This window comes from Petromyzon marinus, chromosome 21, assembly GCF_048934315.1.
Source record: "Petromyzon marinus isolate PM22_M1 ecotype Great Lakes invasive population chromosome 21, UKy_Petmar_22M1.pri1.0, whole genome shotgun sequence".
NCBI lineage: Eukaryota > Metazoa > Chordata > Hyperoartia > Petromyzontiformes > Petromyzontidae > Petromyzon > Petromyzon marinus.
This window is the reverse complement of record NC_133687.1, coordinates 7,931,569-7,950,770: the sequence shown is the minus strand read 5'-3', so window position 1 is coordinate 7,950,770 and position 19,202 is coordinate 7,931,569. Positions and strand designations below refer to the sequence as shown.

The 19,202-nt window shown below is 45.5% G+C and overlaps 1 protein-coding gene across 2 annotated transcripts; it reads right to left on the bottom strand.

Annotated features, from left to right (window-relative positions):
* Positions 1-1,739: 1,739 nt before the first annotated feature.
* Positions 1,740-17,499, bottom strand: LOC116944420 (uncharacterized). 2 transcript variants are annotated; one of them, XM_032958015.2, is made up of 10 exons: positions 17,251-17,499; positions 13,288-13,465; positions 12,195-12,516; positions 10,957-11,207; positions 9,996-10,157; positions 9,433-9,555; positions 8,848-8,881; positions 7,184-7,875; positions 5,910-6,129; positions 1,740-4,899 (listed from the first exon to the last, which is right to left on the bottom strand). In XM_032958015.2, the coding sequence occupies exons 2-10, from the start codon at positions 13,417-13,419 to the stop codon at positions 4,124-4,126; spliced, it is 2,712 nt and encodes a 903-aa protein (XP_032813906.1). In that variant the 5' UTR covers positions 13,420-13,465; positions 17,251-17,499; the 3' UTR covers positions 1,740-4,123. The 2 variants fall into 2 exon arrangements, with proteins under 2 accessions (XP_032813906.1, XP_075924618.1); XM_076068503.1 differs by having other exon boundaries at positions 17,325-17,499.
* Positions 17,500-19,202: the final 1,703 nt, after the last annotated feature.

Below are 19,202 nucleotides of genomic sequence, written 5' to 3'. Positions count from 1 at the left end.
GCAAAACATGACCACATTTCTTCAGTAGGCAAATGATCGGAATACAAATTAAGCACGGGAACAGAAGTATAACTAAATTTTGATTTAAAGCTTTCGTGACTGCAGTAATTCATATTCTTAGTTCTTTCGGTAAAGTCACGTTGAAGGGAAACAATAAAATAATAAAAAATATATAAAACAATAAAAATTCTCACGTTTCGACCATAACACAAACGGTCGTCATCAGGTGTGTCGGTTTGCATACATTTATTTATTTTTAAACGGTGTATTTATTTAACCGACACACCTGATGACGACCGTTTGTGTTATGGTCGGAACGTCGTGAGAATTTTCATTGTTATATATATATTTTATTATTTTATTGTTTCCCTTCAACGTGACTTTACCGAAAGAACTAAGAATAAGAAGTATAACTAGTTTGGTTCATCAAACCGATGTATTTATTTACTACTATGAGCCAAGAATGTCTGTGTGTCCCGCGCGTGACGTCACTCCACGTCGGCCAGCCCCCCTCATTATTAATCATTAACTGGTCACGTCCTCCACATGGACCCCCACCCCCTCTCATTAATAATCATGAGTGGGGACGTCACTCCACGTGGAGCACCCCCTCATTAATAATCATGAGCAGGTGACGTCACTCCACATCGAACAGCCCCTACATTAATAATCATGAACAGGTGACGTCCTTACTCTTTGGTTCTATTCGGTAAAGTCACGTAGGTAAAAAAAAATCACGACGTATCGGCCACAACACAAGTGGCCTTCATCAGGTGAAGGGACCAACCTGTCCAGAGGACAGCGTTGGAGTGAAAAAAGGTCAAGCGCAGGTCGCCTCCTTTAAGCTGTGAGTGGGTAAACAGAAAAAACGCCTTGACAAAGGAATTAGCATAAAATGTAAAGCTGTGCAAGCTCGCAAATAGCATCAAAAATACATTAGCACTACCGTGAGTTTTTTTTACCTACGTGACTTCACCCAATAGAACCAAAGAGTATGGATCCTTGCAGTCACGAAAGCTTCAAATCTAGATGTGACGTCCTCCAAATGGACACCCCCCTCCATTCATAATAATTAGCGGCTGACGTCACTCCACATGGGTGGGGGGCGAGGCGCCTCCTCCCCCCTCCTCGGCGTCAACTTACAACCCTCACTACTCCGTAACGCTGAGACATAGAAGTAAAAAGGACGCCACGATGAACAAGGGATTATAACCTTTAAATGAAATAAGTCTGTGTCACCGCGGCCTTACAAATTGCACACGAATTGATGCAGTGAATATCACGTCGCGGTCTGCGTTTCGCTTGCACGTTTCAGAGTTACTGCAATACACCCGTCCTTGGACGGGCAAAAGGCTCGTTAACATATATTTGTTTACGATTTAGAACCTAAGGGGTGCAAGGCTGCAGTAAAGGTTAAGAACCACTGCACGAGATAGAGCTTTGACAGATGGCGGTGTTGCTGACGCTTTAAACATTTTCACACAAATTTGTTTTTATCACCCAACGAGCGTCAACTTCATGCTGGACACTTTACAGACTTGTCACTCCAAGGCTACCACAATTTTTGTGTTGCACGTTTTTTTGGCACCAATTGACCCAATCTTTTTGAGAATTAAAAGAATTCCTCACAAGTGGGAAATTCACATTCACCAAAACGTTGCATGCAAGCCAACAGCAACAACGTGAACCGTCGCAGAGAGTGCACAAGAAAATAATGACCAAAAAAAACCACACAAATATAGTGTACCCATTATTGTTTATTGATCACCAATTGAGACCCAAGTATATTGAAGATGTTTAAAGGAAATTCAATCTGTAACATGATAACGCAGGACACATCACGAACAGGGATTACGGACGGTGAAGAAAAATAATCAAATGGCAGCCAAGGAACGGAATGCATCCAAGGGGACTTCAGCCGAGAAGCTGCAGCAATGAAATCAGTTTGTGCGCAAGTGCTGGATTAGAAGGCGCGGTAGCAGAGGCAAGCGATCTTGAAGGTAAATTTGGTTGAAATGGGCAAGCAATGAAGGGCACGAAGGATGGACATGGAGTCAGGACGAGGGTTGCGGGGGCCGTGGACAACTCGGGCAATGTGATTTTGGAGGCGTTGCAGCTTATTTTGGTTGCTTAGAGTGGACCGGACGAGGACTGAGTTACAAGAGTCAAGCCACGACCCAACGATGCTGCAGGCGAGAGTATTCGCGATGTTGGAGGTGATGAGCGGACGAAGATGGCGGAGGGCCCCGAGGTGGTAGTTGCAGGACTTGAGTACGAGGTTGACATGGGTGTCAAAGGAGAGTGTGGGATCCAGAGTGACGCCAAGAAATCTCAGATGGTCGGAGAACGGAACGAATGAATCGGTGATTGAGATTCCCGAGGAGAGTGGGAGTGTTGGCAAGTCAATGGTTGAGTGGGAGTGTTGGCAAGTCAATGGTTGATTGGGTCGTTCCCGGGCAGTTGAAATTGCCGGTAAGCACGAACCCATCGGGTGGAATGAGAATGGAGGACAAAAGGTCCGATAGCACTATGTAACACAATTTTTGTTCCTGCGTACTAAGTGTTATTTCGAAATTGCTTATGCCTAAAAAGTGACTATAGCCAGTTGGGGAAAAGCATCCGGACAGCCAGAGTGATCATGGCCAGGACGGACTCCAAGCCCGGACGCCACTTGCCCTGCACGGAGGTAGTGGAAGTCCGGATCCATAGACGGTTGGGCCGCGCCCAATTCACGCCGACCACAACTGGGCAGCGGTGGGTGCTGGCAGCGCACGGGCTGCACGCCGACAATAGATGCCGGCAGCCAGGGAAAAGCACCCGGGCCAGGACAGACCCAAAACCCGGACGCCGAGGCCAGCAGCCTCGTGCGGCCGAGAAAATAATAAAATGGTACCACCGAGCTCAGCGTGCCACCTGGTTGTGCCAGGTCAGGCAGGACAATGGGATCCCGAAAAACAAAGCATGGACTCGTGCCTCAAGACATGGTAACTGTGTAAGGCGGACACTATGGCCTGCTCATAAGGCTAAGCGGCTTAGCGACTGATCAATTTTGCCCGGGTTTTCTCTAGGATGAGTCTTGAACAGCAACACAACCTCATAACCGAATTTTAATTACACTGGATTATCTTAATGAAGCCACGAAACAGACACACAAATAGAGCGGGGGAATATATTAACTCTTTAAACCTAAAAATGTGTTTAAATAAAAACACTCTCACAACCAAGTAGTTATCCAATTGACTAAAACTGATTCGCGGTAAATACCAAACAATTTAACCCTTGACCAAGCTGCACACAAGCCTACAGTACTTAAGACGTGGTTTCCTTGACCAGGTGGAGAATTTGCATCGGTGGAATTGGTCAGCCTCGACAAGTTAAACACAAGCCACCCATTTAAATTTAGATTTAAAGCTTTCGTGACTGCAGTAATTCATATTCTTAGTTCTTTGGGTAAAGTCACGTTGAAGGGAAACAACAAAATAATAAAAAATATATAAACAATAAAAATTCTCACGACGTTTCGACCATAACACCTGAAGACGACCGTTTGTGTTATGGTCGAAACGTCGTGAGACTTTTTTTATTGTTTTATATATATTTTATTATTTTGTTGTTTCCCTTCAACGTGACTTTACCGAAAGAACTAAGAATATGAATACAAGCCACCCAATTCAAAACAAGGGGCGTGCAATGGTTTTCTTCATCCCCAATGTGTTGCGGTTTAAAAGCTTTATAAATAATTTTGAATGGGGAAAAACGTACTATCAAATACAGAAATTCGAGTTGGCATGCGTGCTTAGTTGCCCTTAAAAACTGCCCGATGAATGTACACCGCCCTTTGGCAATTCACTGCTGGTTGAAGGCATCCCCATGCTGTGTTGTGTCATATGGATTGCTTAACCATACTTCACCATGCCGATCATGGCGAGTTGATTATACGGGACCAGTTCATGTACTGCTCACCAAATGACGCTAACCATTTCCAGGAACTAAACTCAACTCACCGGGTTTGTGGGGCGACGACGCGAACACTGTGCCAGGACAGGCGAGTCGCCGCAGATCTAAAATCGTGTACGGTAATGAAAGCCCAACGATTATTGAAAAGTACAAACTGCGCCGCCGCCTAGAAGCCCGGCACGCCTGCGTGCAGTGTGTCGAGCAGCGTCCAGTTTACACTATTCATGTCCAACATTGAATCGGTCCAGTTCTCCTCCAGCTGGGGCAGGCTCAGTTCATGCAGAATCTTCTCAAAGCTGTCCTCGCCACATGTCCAGCTCGCTCCATCCACACCACGGCTGGCCTCCTCCGCAGCCTCCGCCACACCCAATGCCGCCGGTTCCCCCCCACCACTGCCCACACAGGTGCTCGTCCCGGCTCCCCCTGCACCGCTGTGCTCGGGCACCATCGCCGCCACCTCCGCTGCGGCGTCCGCATCTGCCAACGCGAAGCCGCCAATCCCTTCGCTGTCGTTCCCCACGTCGGCGTCGTCGTCGTCGTCCTCCACCTTAACCAACACTATATCCAACGGCACTGATGGTGCAGCGGCAGAGGTCGTTTTTCGCTCTGCAACGCAACTGGCTTTTATCGGGGTGAATGACAAACTGACTCTGGGCACGCGGTCCCCCCTTGCGCGCATCGTCCACGAGCTTGGTGTGACGCCTCTCAGCCGGTGCGGGGTGCAAGGGGAGTGGTGGTAGGCCATCGCGGCGGTGCCTGGGCTAAACGGCGAGGAGGAGAATGGCAGCGGTGGCGGAGCGAAAGGGGGGCTCCACGGGGAGAGTAGGCACGTGGGTGGCTCCGTCAGTTGGCACGGCGTCGAAGTGGTCAGGCTGAACCTCCGCGTCGGGGTGGCAAACAGCGCCAAGTCTGCGCAGTCCGCGGCTTGTTGTCCATCAGGGTCTGCACGCGAGAGGAGATGGCGCAATCAGTCGGACGTGCCTTCTTGAACGGTAATCCTTATGCTCACAGGAGACCATGTGAACATTAAATTGAATACAGTAGAACCCCTCTTAAAGACCACCATAGAGCTCAGTGTGTAGTGTATAGTGTAGTGTATAGTAGTGTGGTGCATTGTGTAGTGTATAGTAGTGTAGTGTGTAGTATATAGTAGTGTAGTGTGTAGTATATAGTAGTGTAGTGTATAGTAGTGTAGTGTATTGTGTAGTGTATAGTAGTGTAGTGTATAGTAGTGTAGTGTATAGTAGTGTAGTATATAGAGTAGTGTAGTGTATAGAGTAGTGTAGTGTATAGTGTAGTGTATAGTAGCGTAGTGTATAGTAGTGTCGTGTATAATAGTGTAGTGTAGTGTAAAGTGTCGTGTATAGTATTTGAAAGCTAATTTTGATACAATTCATACATGTAAGATTACCATTCTACAATTAATATCTGAAAACAATTTTTATACAATCGATATATGAAAGCAAAATGTTACGCGCGTCAAACATATCGTTTAAGTAAAAGTTAGGCGAAAGATTGTTGAACATTATGTTTGGGTTTAAGATTAAGCTTTGGTTGAGGGTAGAGAGTATGACCTAAGGTTTGGGTTGGAATGTTAGAGATGTTTGGGTTTAGGTTAAGGAATGATGGTTGAGGTTTGGATTGTGGATAAAACTAAAATTTTGGCTCGGCAATGGATTACAACTCAGGATAATTATTAAGATAGATCCTGCCGGATTGTGACGAGGTTACTGCGCTCAATTCACAATCTGCAGATACTAGCTAGTCTTTGGTGACTAAGAGTGGCTGTGGATTTGGGACAGGATTATAGTTGAGCATGTAATGTGTTTGATCCGTAGCTGCGTTGCTAAGCATCGACACCTCCCCATTAACGCGCTTGGCTACGTGCGGCGCGAAAGAAGTTACACATACACACACACATACAAGAGGCTGGTCGCGCAGCCAATTTTTACCTCCCCAGTCGCTTCCAGAGGAATCTTTGACCACAGACTCCTCCATAAACATTAACTCTGACGCGGGTGTAAGATGCTGGTGCACAAGGCTCTGCTTGCGCCAGTGACCCGGCTTCCGCCTGCACTTTGGGGTACGGTAGAGCGCTCGCTTCTTTGGAGTAAAGGCAAGACTCTCGCCTTTACTGACCACTTCGCCCTGTTGCCAGGTGCACGCCGGCAACTGTGGATAAAAGGAAAACGCATTTTAAAAAAATACAGGGGAAATAACTTAACGTCACCGCACGGATTCCCGAAGTCTATCATTATACACAATCACACTACCGGACTGAAAACTAATTCCCTTCGAAATTGCTCATTGTGTTTAGTTTGTTGACCTTCCCCCGCACCTCCGATCAGCACGGTTGGCTTTGTACGGTGCGGAACAAGCTCAACGTACGTACGCACATACAAGCTCACAAAGTGAAAAAAATCACCCATGCCAGTGACTCTACAATCCCACACACTCATGAGGCTATTGTCACGACAACAGTGGCGGTATAGATCACGACGGCAGTGGTGATGAAGACAATGTAGGTGATGAAGATGTCAAAGCACACAGGTAGTCCCCGACTTACGACGGAGATGCGTTACGACGACCCCATCGTAAGTCGAAAATATCGTAAGTCGAAAATGGCCTTACCTACCCAGGAGTCTTAAAGAATGTTGATAATTTAGCAAAACAGAGCAATTTACAGTACCGTACTGTATAAACTATATAGTGTATGTATTTATTAATTACAATAATGTATTGCACAGTAAAATGTAAAGTAAAAAACAAGGTAAATTCTTAGCCTACCTATATGAATTGCAATTTCATTGAAAGTTTTTTCAGGAAACAATCCTATCTGCTATAAAAAACTTTTAACATGCATTGAACGTATGTATCGTATCGTGGTAACCCTAAAATGAAATCGCTAAAGCTATTTATCGTACATGCATTGAACGTATCGTAACATATCATATTCTACTGTACTCACCAAGATTCTGTCCGTCGTCTGCATACTTGAACGATGCTAGGTTGTTGATGGCTACATTAACTTAGTTGTCGGAAGAGGAGGATGGCAATGATAAAGTTACAGTATCGTACCTCGTACGCTGCTGCGTTTGCCTGCCGCGCGAAATTAAAAATATTTGACAATTTTGTCATATCGCTATCGCCATCGTAAGGTCGAAATATCGTAAGTCGGACCATCGTAAGTCGGAGACCAGCTGTATTTCGAAGGGATGCCTCTCACCGTAGCTGTTAAGCCTTGCGTCGACCGGGCTGACGTGCTGGAGGCCAGGCACTCGTGCACCCTCTGTAGCGTCGGCTTCTCGTCCTCCTCCTTCGTCATTTGTAGTTGTCGCACATTCTGCGGCTGTCGCACCAAATGCTCCTTCACTTGTTGCTCTTGCTGCACAACTTGCAGCACACTCTCATCCCGTACAATCCACTTATGCACCGTTTCCTGCTGCTCCTCCTTCACCGGTTGCTGATGCCGCTGCTGTATCTGCCGTGGCTGCAGTATCTGTGCCACCATTTGCTGTTGCATTACAATCTGCGGCTGCTGTTGCTCCTCCTGCTGCTTCGTCATTTTTGCTGGCGCTGTGGACATGGGTTTAGCCTTCACGGCACGGTCTAACACCGTTGCAACCTGCTGCTCCTGCTTTATGGCAGCAGCAACAAGCGTGGGCTGAATAAAGTGCAATGAGGAAGGCTGTTGCTCCTCCTGCTGCTTCGTCATTTTTGCTGGCGCTGTGGACATGGGTTTAGCCTTCACGGCACGGTCTAACACCGTTGCAACCTGCTGCTCCTGCTTTATGGCAGCAGCAACAACAAGCGTGGGCTGAATAAAGTGCAATGAGGAAGGCGTCAGCAGGAGGCTGATGGGCTGTGGCACGGGTGGGCGAGGCAACAGAGGCTGGACCCGTCGAGCTGACGATGGTGCTGGGATTCCATACGCACGCACAGACACACAACAGATCCACTGCACGTGAGCACAGAGGTTGTACGGACAAGGCCAGCATCGTGTATTATAACCCACCATGGGAGCCTTTATCAATTAAAGGGGCACCATGGTGGCAAGATGATATCATCCTCGCCTGGTATGCTGGGGGTCGGGGGTTCGATCCCGACCCTAACGCCTGTAAATTTGGAGTTTGCATGTTCTCCCTGTGGTCACGTGGATTTTTCTCCGGGTCCTCCGGTTTTTCCCTCCACATTTAGAAACATGAATGAGATTACATAGATTATATTGGTGCTCTAAATGTCCAAATGATGGGCCACTTTGTTGAGCTATTATTTGTGGCCAGGTTGCTTCTGAAAAATAAGTTCATACCTCAGTGGGCTTTGCCTGGTAGGATGGGGATGGTTTAGTTGCATTTGTTTATGTTTGGGTGATTCATTTACCTTTCTTGTACTTTGCGCTACTATCGTGTTTTTGTACTGTTTGTTGTTGTAACGTTCTTACCCCTTGCCCCTACTGGACATCTGTGGAAATGAGCTTAATAGCTCATGGGATTCCTCCAGTATGAATACATATTCTGATCATGAATGAGCACAAACAACAGACAGCCTCTTCTAAGGGATCAATGCATGATCAATTGAAAGAAATAGTTAAGAAACCTCTTCTTGGTTCTTTCGGTAAAGTCACGTAGAAGGGAAATAAGAAAAATAAAACATAATAGAATAAAATTCTCACGACGTTTCGGCCACAACACAAGCAGCCGTCCTCTGTGTTGTGGCCGAAACGTCGTGAGAATTAAATTCTATTACGTGTTATTTTTATTATTTCCCTTCTACGTGACTTTACCGAAAGAACCAAGAAGATGAATCCCTGCAGTCACGAAAGCTTTAAATCGAAAGTTAAGAAACCGTTGAAGAAATGGTGTACGAGAGGCGAGGTAACAATTGGCATACCTATGAGTGCACTGTGGTTCGCTTGCGATGTATCCTGCAACACATGGGAGCCATGTGGCTCGATTATTCATTCACTTAGAACCAGGGGATATAAGCAGAAATGTCAAACATCTAAATGCAACCCAAGATAAAACATTACACGAGAAGGAAAATAACAAGTGTGCCACACATCAATCGTCTATTCCAAGCAGGGGTTGCATCGAGTGAAGTGTGGCCAGAGTTTGGCTACAATATAGCGGCACACAAACGCTCACATTTCTACACGTTCACACTCTCACACGCACACTCTTTCAGCACCCCAAGGCTGTGAACGAATGGCTTATCAATATTCTTTATGTAATGATGCGAGATGCAATAAATGCATAATTAATCCTGGCCCTGGCTCTGCTTGGCTCCCAGCAAGATTCAAATGTCTTGTGAGGCCAGCGTAGCACGGTTTGGTTCATGGCGTGACAAATAACCAGTGGGGAAAAAAATCACCCATAGTTTTGAGGGTCCCATGTTGGCTCGGCTTGGATGTGCTAGTGTAAAAGGGGAATAAAACAGGTTACGTGCGGTTTGGACAAAGCCAAGCATCTGTCTTACTCTAATCGAAGCGTGCCGCCTGTGCGTACTCTCATTGGACACAGTCCAGAAGGACTCCTTGCTTCCTGGCACTGTCTCGCGCACAAACATGGTGTGCAGCGACAGGTTGTGTCGGATTGAATTCTGTGGGCAGAGCAGGTGACAGGGGAAAAACAGTGAGTAAAGGCAAACACTTAAACTACAAAAACAAAACTTGACCTGCAAAATTAAGCTAAAAACTATTTTTATTGTACCAGGTAAGGCCCGCTGAGCTATATAGCTTATTTCAGAATCGACCAGGCCACAAATGATAGCTCAACGAAGTGGCTATCATGTGGAAATGTATTGCATCCAAATACTCTAAAAGTACATTGTTTATAAATGTGGAGGGAAAAACCAGAGGACCCGGGAAAAAATCCACGCGACTATGGGGAAAGAGACATGCGAACTCCAAATATACAGGCGTCATGGTCAGGATTGAACCCACGTACTCCTGTATACCAGGCGAGGTAATTAACATCTCACCACCGTGGTACCCATTTTCATTTATTTAATTTACCCGAACATCACAAAGCGAGCGTTACCCTCCATCCGGGCCGTGCTGAATGTCTGAAGTACGGGAAGCGGTGTGCAATCCAGGCATAGATCTCACGCAGACTCATTCGCCCATTGCTGCTGCTGTTGATCGCAAACTGGATCATGGCCATGTAAGAGAAGAGCGGCCGCTCCAGGTTCGAGTGGTTATCCTGATCAACCCAACACCGGGAGGGAGAGGGGGGAAGGAAACAAGAAAACCCAAAACGCACATTTCAGTAATAATATCAATAATTTCAAACCAGGTAAATGTGCACTCATATTTCATAATAATCTTTAGCAATAGAAATGTCTGATAGCAATGATTGACTTTGAGTTGAAAGTAAGTTGAAAACTACAAAAAAAGCGCCACGAGTTTTGAATGTTTGCGCGTGCCAATCAGTGCATTCATTTCTAAAATGTAACTTGAAAAAAGCATGTCAGTGGAGGTGGGTCATTTCCCTGATTAGAGAATCAGCTAAGCAACTTAGTAAACTCCCATATATTTAATACTAGCTTTACTACCCGGCTTCGCCCGGGACTTGGATTCTTGTCTTGGATTAATACACGGCCTACGCGGAGGGTGGGGGTGCGTGACGTCAGCAGGCACACTGCGTCACGCTACCGCATGCATGGTGACATCACCGCTCACTTGCCGTGCAAAATATATCCATTATTGCGCCCCCCCCCCCCCCCCCCCCAAATACAAAAGTCTATTTTGATATTTTTTGCATTGTGTACAGTCTGGAAGCTACCCACATGCCAAATTTCAAGTTTGTTGCATGTTGGGAAGTATGCTAAACATTTCAAATGGACACACATATTCCCAAATTTCCCTTTTATATATATAGATTTTGATATCAAACATAAACATATGGCAATGGTCGATTCATGGATGTCATGACATGAACAGCACATGCATTCAAACAATAACTTTGACTTGTTAAATTCTACTATAAATCATGACCCCACCTTTTTATTGTCTTGTTGTTTTTTGCTGTTGGCAGTGGCAGCATCGGTGGCCTCGGTGAAAACACAGCTCTCCACGCCCCTGTCCTTTTTGTCGCTAGCCACCTTTGCTCTACCGCAAGAGCTCAGACTCTGCTCCTGCTTTATTGTCCTGTCCACCGCGGGGTGGCTTTCGGCAACACCGGGCAGCAGACGCTCCCCCTCGAGTCGACCCAGCCACTGTATGCTGGTTAGGCTTTTGTTCATCACGGCACCTTCGACATTGAACCACGAAAGTTATCAAAGAAACACCTGACACAGTATACGTTTGAATCTTGCTAACTGTGACAGTTGAATATGAACCTTATGGCGGGACCCCGGGGTCCAGAATAAACGGAAGTGAAAAATCGTAATTAATTATTTTAATTTTGGCGACTCCATCCCGCCGCGCACATAAACGCCGCGACCCACCTGGCGCGGATCATTCTGTTGTCGTGTCGTCCAAGCCCAGCGAGGACGAATGCGCAGAAGAAACAAAATTTAGATTAGCGCATCGTGTAGAGCTCGTCAAGAGGAATAGATTGCCATATTGTTCGCCTTCAACAGACATAAAATGACGTCGCAACGCAGTTTATGCAAGCCGGGGGCTTATGGGTCCCCGGGGTCCCCACATGAGGTTCATATAATCATCATTATCTTTAACCATGATTACATTTTGTCGTGATCTAGTGATACTGTAATTTTATCATTATCTGCAACGTGCCTGACATTTTCCATCGCCAAAAATAATCTCTCACCAATTAGACTGGCTTCAAGAGGTTTTACTACATTTTCGTGAGAAATTCAACTAGAAAAAAATCAACTGTAACCGACTCGAGTTGGAGACACTGTTGGTGGTGCATTTTATGTTAACTTGTATAATCAAACATCAGTTCAATGTTCAATCGACCTTTCAAAACTGTCCAAGGTTAAAAATCAAATGAACTGATAAACTCTGCCGGTGAGACTTGCATTGATTAACTCTCAGCGCCAGGTAACTAATGAAACTGCACCTTCCCCTCAATCACAGTCGATCTGTTTGCATTTACGGCTGCTGACTAACCCACTAGCAGGTACCCAAATTCGTTTCCAAGGCTAATATGAATCTCAGCAAGTTCTCATCTGCACCTCCGATAAGCACGGATGCCTACGTACGCCGCAAAAGAAGCTCAACATACACACATCTGGATCACTAAAATATAACAACCGGCATTATGACACACCTTTCTCGATGCCTGCACCACAATTTCCCACAGCCGCCGTCCCAAAGGCACGCGTTGGCAACTTCGGCACCGCAACAGAGCTCCCGGCGTGGTCGGCGTACTGCATCGAGCACGCGGTTGAGGGTGCCATGTTTTCCTTTCCAGGAAAGTAGGTGCGGCCTGCGTGGCGCAGCGCAGGAGGGTGTTCGAGGAGGATGGCCTTGCGCCGCGGTGGATTCAAGCCGGCGCCGCTGCAGTCTTGTTCCTTGCGGTTGTGCTGCCGACGCCGCGCGGACTCCGCCAGACCGCAATGTGCGCTTGCAACCGTCGCCACTATCGGCACCTGTGCCAGAACACAGACATTCCTCTTACGCTTTGTTAAGTTCGGCAGGCTACGGTTGTGGTACAATCCTAAATGACGTCAAGGGTGCAGACGGGTGTCGGAGCTATTGTGTAACTCTCACCCTCGACGAAAGTTGTTGCTAGGGATTACGTCTTCAATCCGTGTGCTTCAACTGGTCTGGGATTGAGGTATCTTTATATTATTGATTATATTAATATTATTGTTATTAATAATTTATTTTGGAATATATTATGTAATTGTATTCATTATTGTTGGTTATGATCGACTTGTAGTTCTGACCACTCATTAAATTTCTCAAACATTTTTGACACTCAATGACCAAACTCTCATACTTGCTCAGTTATGACAAATCTCGAATCATACTTAGAATATTACTATGTCATAAGTTGTTCTGTATTCTGGCTTCTGGTGACCATGACTGTATCAGGATCTAATGCTCTAGAGTTTGGATGCCATTATGTAAATTATATGTTGCATTTAAAGACAAACTCCGTAACAGCTGCAAAAGAATGTTGAACTCATTTCGCACCATACGTCGCCAACTGTTATAATCGGAGATGCGAGGGAATCACAACAAAAAAAAGCAGTTCAAAAGAAATTCGCTTTCAATTCAGATAAAAAAATGCATAGCTCCAGCGGCTTCCTAATATCGAAAGGACGAGCATTTCAGACGGCCGCAGAAGCGCATCTGAAAGCGCGCGACGCAGTGACCGTCTTTGAATATCTGACTTTTGAGGGATATACCAATACCTGGGAGCCAGCCGTGGCAATGTCGTCTCGCATGCCCCCCTGCAGCAGGGCCCCCTTGGACGGTGGGCATTGCTCCCCATCGTGCGGCCGCTTCCGCCTAAGAATGAGCGGCCGTGGGCGCCCCCTGTCCATCGCCGCTGCTTTCCACGTGGGGTTTCAGGGCTGCGATTTGCTGGTGCTGTTAGAACAGGTGGTAAAAAGAGTCACGTGGGTTTTATAAGTGGCTTTAACGGTTCATAACCCTCATGTCGGGGGGGGGGGGGGGAGAAACATTCTAGTAGAAGCACTTTAATCAAACTCTAAAATTAAAAACACCCTCCACTCGAGGCAGTCTATAACTGTTTTAAATGTTTTGAGGAACTTTTTCAACCAAGTTTTACATGTTTACACCTGATGAAGGCCACTTGTGCTGTGGCCGAAACGTCGTGATTTTTGTTATTTTATTTTTTACCTACGTGACGTTACAGAATAGAACCAAAGAGTATGAATGGTTTAGTTAAATCTTCTGAAATTTAAGTGCACAAACCACCATGCCGGGAGAATGAATTGAACCGGTGACACGTGGATTAAAAGTCCTGTATGTGCTAACCATAACTCTGTTTCTCAGTTAAACGGGTAGCATTTCACGTACAGCGAGGGAAAAAAGTATTTGATCCCCAGCTGATTTTGTACGTTTGCCCACTAACAAAAAAATGATCTGTCTATAATTTTAATGGTAGGTTTGTTTTAACAGTGAGAGACAGAATAACAAAAACAAAATCCAGAAAAACGCATGTCAAAAATGTTATAAATTGATTTGCATTTTAATGAGGGAAATAAGTACCTGTCCACAGAAGCAATCAATCAATCAGATTCAAAACTCTCCACCATGGCCAAGACCAAAGAGCTTTCCAAGGATGTCAGGGACAAGATTGTAGACCTACACAAGGCTGGAATGGGCTACAAGACCACTGCCAAGCAGCTTGGTGAGAAGGTGACAACAGTTGGTGCGATTATTCGCAAATGGAAGAAACACAAAAGAACTGTCAATCTCCCTTGGTCTGGGGCTCCATGCAAGATCTCACCTCGTGGAGTTGCAATGATCATGAGAACGGTGAGGAATCAGCCCACAACTACACGGGAGGATCTTGCAAATGATCTCAAGGTAGCTGGGACCATAGTCACCAAGAAAACAATTGGTAACACACTACGCCGTGAAGGACTGAAATCCTGCAGCGCCCGCAAGGTCCCCCTGCTCAAGAAAGCACATATACATGCCCGTCTGAAGTTTGCCAATGAACATCTGAATGATTCAGAGGACAACTGGGTGAAAGTGTTGTGGTCAGATGAGACCAAAATGGAGCTCTTTGGCATCAACTCAACTCGCCGTGTTTGGAGGAGGAATGCTGTCTATGACCCCAAGAACACCATCCCCACCGTCAAACATGGAGGTGGAAACATTATGCTTTGGGGGTGTTTTTCTGCTAAGGGGACAGGACAACTTCACCGCATCAAAGGGACGATAGACGGGGCCATGTACTGTCAAATCTTGGGTGAGAACCTCCTTCCCTCAGCCAGGGAATTGAAAATGGGTCGTGGATGGGTATTCCAGCATGACAATGACCCAAAACACACGGCCAAGGCAACAAAGGAGTGGCTCAAGAAGAAGCACATTAAGGTCCTGGAGTAGCCTAGCCAGTCTCCAGACCTTAATACCATAGAAAATCTGTGGAGGGAGCTGAAGGTTCGAGTTGTCAAACGTCAGCCTCGAAACCTTAATGACTTGGAGATCTGCAAAGAGGAGTGGGACAAAATCCCTCCTGAAATGTGTGCAAATCTGGTGGCCAACTTCAAGAAACGTCTGACCTCTGTGATTGCCAACAAGGGTTTTGCCACCAAGTACTAAGTCATGTTTTGCAGAGGGGTCAAATACTTATTTCCCTCATTAAAATGCAAACCAATTTATAACATTTTTGACATGCGTTTTTCTTGATTTTGTTGTTGTTATTCTGTCTCTCACTGTTCAAATAAACCTACCATTAAAATTATAGACTGATCATTTCTTTGTCAGTGGGCAAACGTACAAAATCAGCAGGGGATCAAATACTTTTTTCCCTCACTGTATATTGCCATTCATATTTATACGTGCGGAAATCATTGTACGGTTTTTACTGGGGGTTTTTTATGCGGCCATAAAGTCATAAAAAAAGAGATGTTAACCACCCGATTAGAATGAGACCCAAATTAAGCCAGTACACATGGGCAGCTGCACAAGCACCTATATGAATGCCTGAAATATTAATTCAGCATCTGCCCCTCTTAGTTGATTAATTTATATTTTTTCATGTCCTCACGAACTTCAAAGAATGGGTAACCAAACTGCAACTTTTATGTGCCAGGCACATCAGTCACCTGCAAGGTATGTATGTTGAATCTATTTCGCACCGTGCCAGCAACAGTAGAGATGTAGCAAGGGCCAAGGTATCACACCCGACCTTTTGACTACGATCTGATCACAAAGTGGTTGAGGATTATAATATGCCAATCAGGCTGTCTCTTCTCACCAGGGACTATTGCTCCTGATGAATGAGACGTATCAACGAACCCTAGAGGTGTCCTCTCGGGTATGCTTTGAACTTGTTTGGGAGTATTTGGCTGCTATACATTTCCACGTGATAAACCACTTCGCCGAGTATCATTATTTGTGGCCACGTCGCTTCTGAAAAAAGAGCTATATATAGCTAAGTGGGCCTTACCTGGTAATATTTAAAAAAAAAACTTTCATAGTTTTAATTTCACCATCACAGCCAACACCATTCCCTCGTAGGATGGGGAGGGTTAAAGTTGCAGAGTGGGTGACAGCCCAGGGTTGTTGACTATTTCTCCGACGCTCATGACCACCCAAGTGCAGGCGCTCCAATTTTTGCCGAGTCCTTACAAGACGAGCACGTGTTGGCATTGACAGCTTCTGCACGCACTTCACCGGGTACTCTTTTAGGCCGAGTATTAAGAGTTATTGCGAGGAATCTAAGCTGAGCAGACTTGTAGAGCAGGCATAATTAATATGACACTAATGCAAAGATATTCACTGTATAAACACCCCTCCGTATATATAGACGATAAGGTAAGCGAGTATAGTACCCATTGATGCCGGTAATAGTGGTTAACAACATCACACAGAGCCGCTTGAGCAACCCGTCTCTTAAACTACTGTTATATAAACTGACAGTACTAACCAATGTAACTACAGTGCTTACTATATCGTGGATAAAGTACACTTTATAGAGTGCGTGTCTCCGTAGCTCTCACCACGCAAAGATAAACTCGGGGTTACGGTGAAACCGATTTGACTCATCGTAAAACCTGCTTAAAGAGACGTAACAACACTACGCATCTTGCAACAAATCTGTTCACCGCTTGCAACTAGTCAACAGCAGGCCGCGATAAAGCCACTTCGGTTCACGGACGTCACACTGGACATGTGGTGGGTGGGAAGAGCTTCACAGCTCATCGGATTTCCCCTCCAGTCTAAATATTCTGATAAACCCGACGCAGTATCGGCTCGTATGGTGAGTATTTTATTATGTTAAAAAAACCACACACACACACGAATAACTGCGAGAACATCGCCACAACCACCGGGGTGACACGCGCGGCGTTCCGTTTACATCCGCTGGCAGTCGAGGGAAGGTGCCAAAACATCCACTCGTTCGCGTCTGCGCTCCTTCAACGTAGCAGCAACACAACGACAAGAATAACAGCAGCGGCGGCAGCGGCGGCAGCGGCAGCAGCGGCGGCGGCGGCAAACCCCGTCTCCCCCGCCTGCCTGACAGCCCACGGCGCATGAAACGAGCCGCGGCGAGGGCCAAAAGCCCGCCGGGTTGCGTTGTCGCGCACACGACGGCCGGTCACGCAAACGACGGCCTTCGCCACAGGGGAAGGGGGGGTGGTGAGCACGTTACTCTTCTAAGAGGTTACATTTACCGAAGGCATTCAATTCGGGGTGTTCGACAGTCGCTGACGGAGAAAAGTCGCCCGGCTCGCCTCCATCAACTCACCCACAATTCAAATTCCGCGACCGTTAACCGATGGTCCAATCGGGCGCGAGCTCGGGATCACGTGGCATCGCAGGCGGCCAATAGGGAACACTCCCCAACCGCCGTGTACCCCTCTGTCATCGCACGAGTACGGAGTCGCTATTGGACGTCGAAGCGGCTGTCGGTGGTCACGTGGCGGGAAATCGTCTGCGCATGCGCACAAGATGACACCCCCTGCCCCCTCCCTCCTCCCAAACGGTCATCATCAGGTCACCTGAGGTCACCTGATGATGACCGTTTGTGTTATGGTCGAAACGTCGTGAGAATTTTTATTGTTTTATATATATCTTTTATTTTATGGTTTCCCTTCAACGTGACTTTACCGAAAGAACTAAGAATATGAATTACTGCAGTCACGAAAGCTTTAAATAAAAATATAATATTTTTTGATTTAAAGCTTTGGTGACTGCAGGGATTAATATTCTTGGTTCTTTCGGTAAAGTCACGTTGAAGGGAAACAATAAAATAAAAAAATATAAAACAATACAATTCTCACGACGTTTCCCTTCTACGTGACTTTAACGAAAGAACCAAGAATATAAATATAATATATATAAAAACTAGATTCGAAACTTTCGTGACTGCAGGAATTATTACTCTTTGGTTCTTTCGGTAAAATCACTTAGAAAGAAAATAAATTAAATAATAATAGAATACGACGTTTCGATTGCAACACAAGCAACCATCATCAGGTACGAATGAATGAGAAAATAAACCTAGTAAACTTAGATTTAAAGCTTTCGTGACTGCAGGGATTCATATTCTTGAAACGTCGTGAGAATTTTATCGTTTTATATTTTTATTATTTTATTGTTTCCCTTCTACGTGACTTTACCGAAAGAACCAAGAATATGAAACCTAGCAAAAACTTAGAAATATAATGCAATACAACCCAGAGACTGTTAAATTTGAGAGAGAGACAAAACACAGACACGGAGACACAGACAGACACAAGGGGCCGTCCATAAATGACGTCACGCACCTGGGGGGGTCAGACATTTTTCGGTAAAGTCACGTAGAAATAAAATAAATAATATAATACGACGTTTCTATGTGTGTGTCCCTCTCTGTCTCTCTCTCTACTTAGGGGCCGTCTATAAATGACGTCACGCGATTTTGGACGATTTTTGACCCCCCCCCCTCCTTGTCACACGGCGTCACAAAAGTCAAACCCCCCATCAAATATGACGTCACAAAGCTCTGCCCCCCCCCTCAAAAAATATAAAACATGCTTCAAATCGCTTTAAACTATTGTCATTGTAGTGCGTATTTAATGTGGCGCTGCACTCTAATGTTGTAGGAGCAAACATTTATTAAAAAGTCTATTTAATTAAGTGGAACGTGTTGTCTATATTTATTTAAAGTTGCGCATTTTGATGTGACGTCACATTTCTCAAACCCCCCCCTCCTCTCGTCACACATCGTCACAAATGTCTGACCCCTCCCCCCCCCAGGTGCGTGACGTCATTTATGGACGGCCCCTTGTGTGTCTGTGTGTCTCCGTGTCTGTGTTTTGTCTCTCTCTTCCAAATTTAGCATTCTTTGGAAGAACGTAAATCAACCAGGTAGGGTGTCGACTGTTGTGTTAGCCTCCCTCGGTTGTGTTGCAATGGAAACGTCGTATTCTATTATTTAATTTATTTTCTTTCCACGTGACTTTTTCCACGTAGATAGAACAAATAATACAAATAAGGTTATTATTTAATGTTATTATTTTATGTTATTATTTGTATTATTCGTTCTATCTTACGGGGCTTTACCGATCGACCCGAAGAATATGAATTCCTGCAGTCACCAAAGCTTTAAGTCAATATTTAAACAGAATATGTATTCATGATG

Excerpts from the sequence above, each read along its gene's own strand:
- LOC116944420 (XM_032958015.2), bottom strand. The coding sequence starts at position 13,419 with ATGGACAGGGGGCGCCCACGGCCGCTCATTCTTAGGCGGAAGCGGCCG. Across the intron at positions 12,517-13,287 it reads TTGCCACGGCTGGCTCCCAG|GTGCCGATAGTGGCGACGGT; the intron begins GTATTGGTATAT and ends GTTCTGGCACAG. Across the intron at positions 6,130-7,183 it reads CGCAAGGCTTAACAGCTACG|TTGCCGGCGTGCACCTGGCA; the intron begins GTGAGAGGCATC and ends TTTTATCCACAG.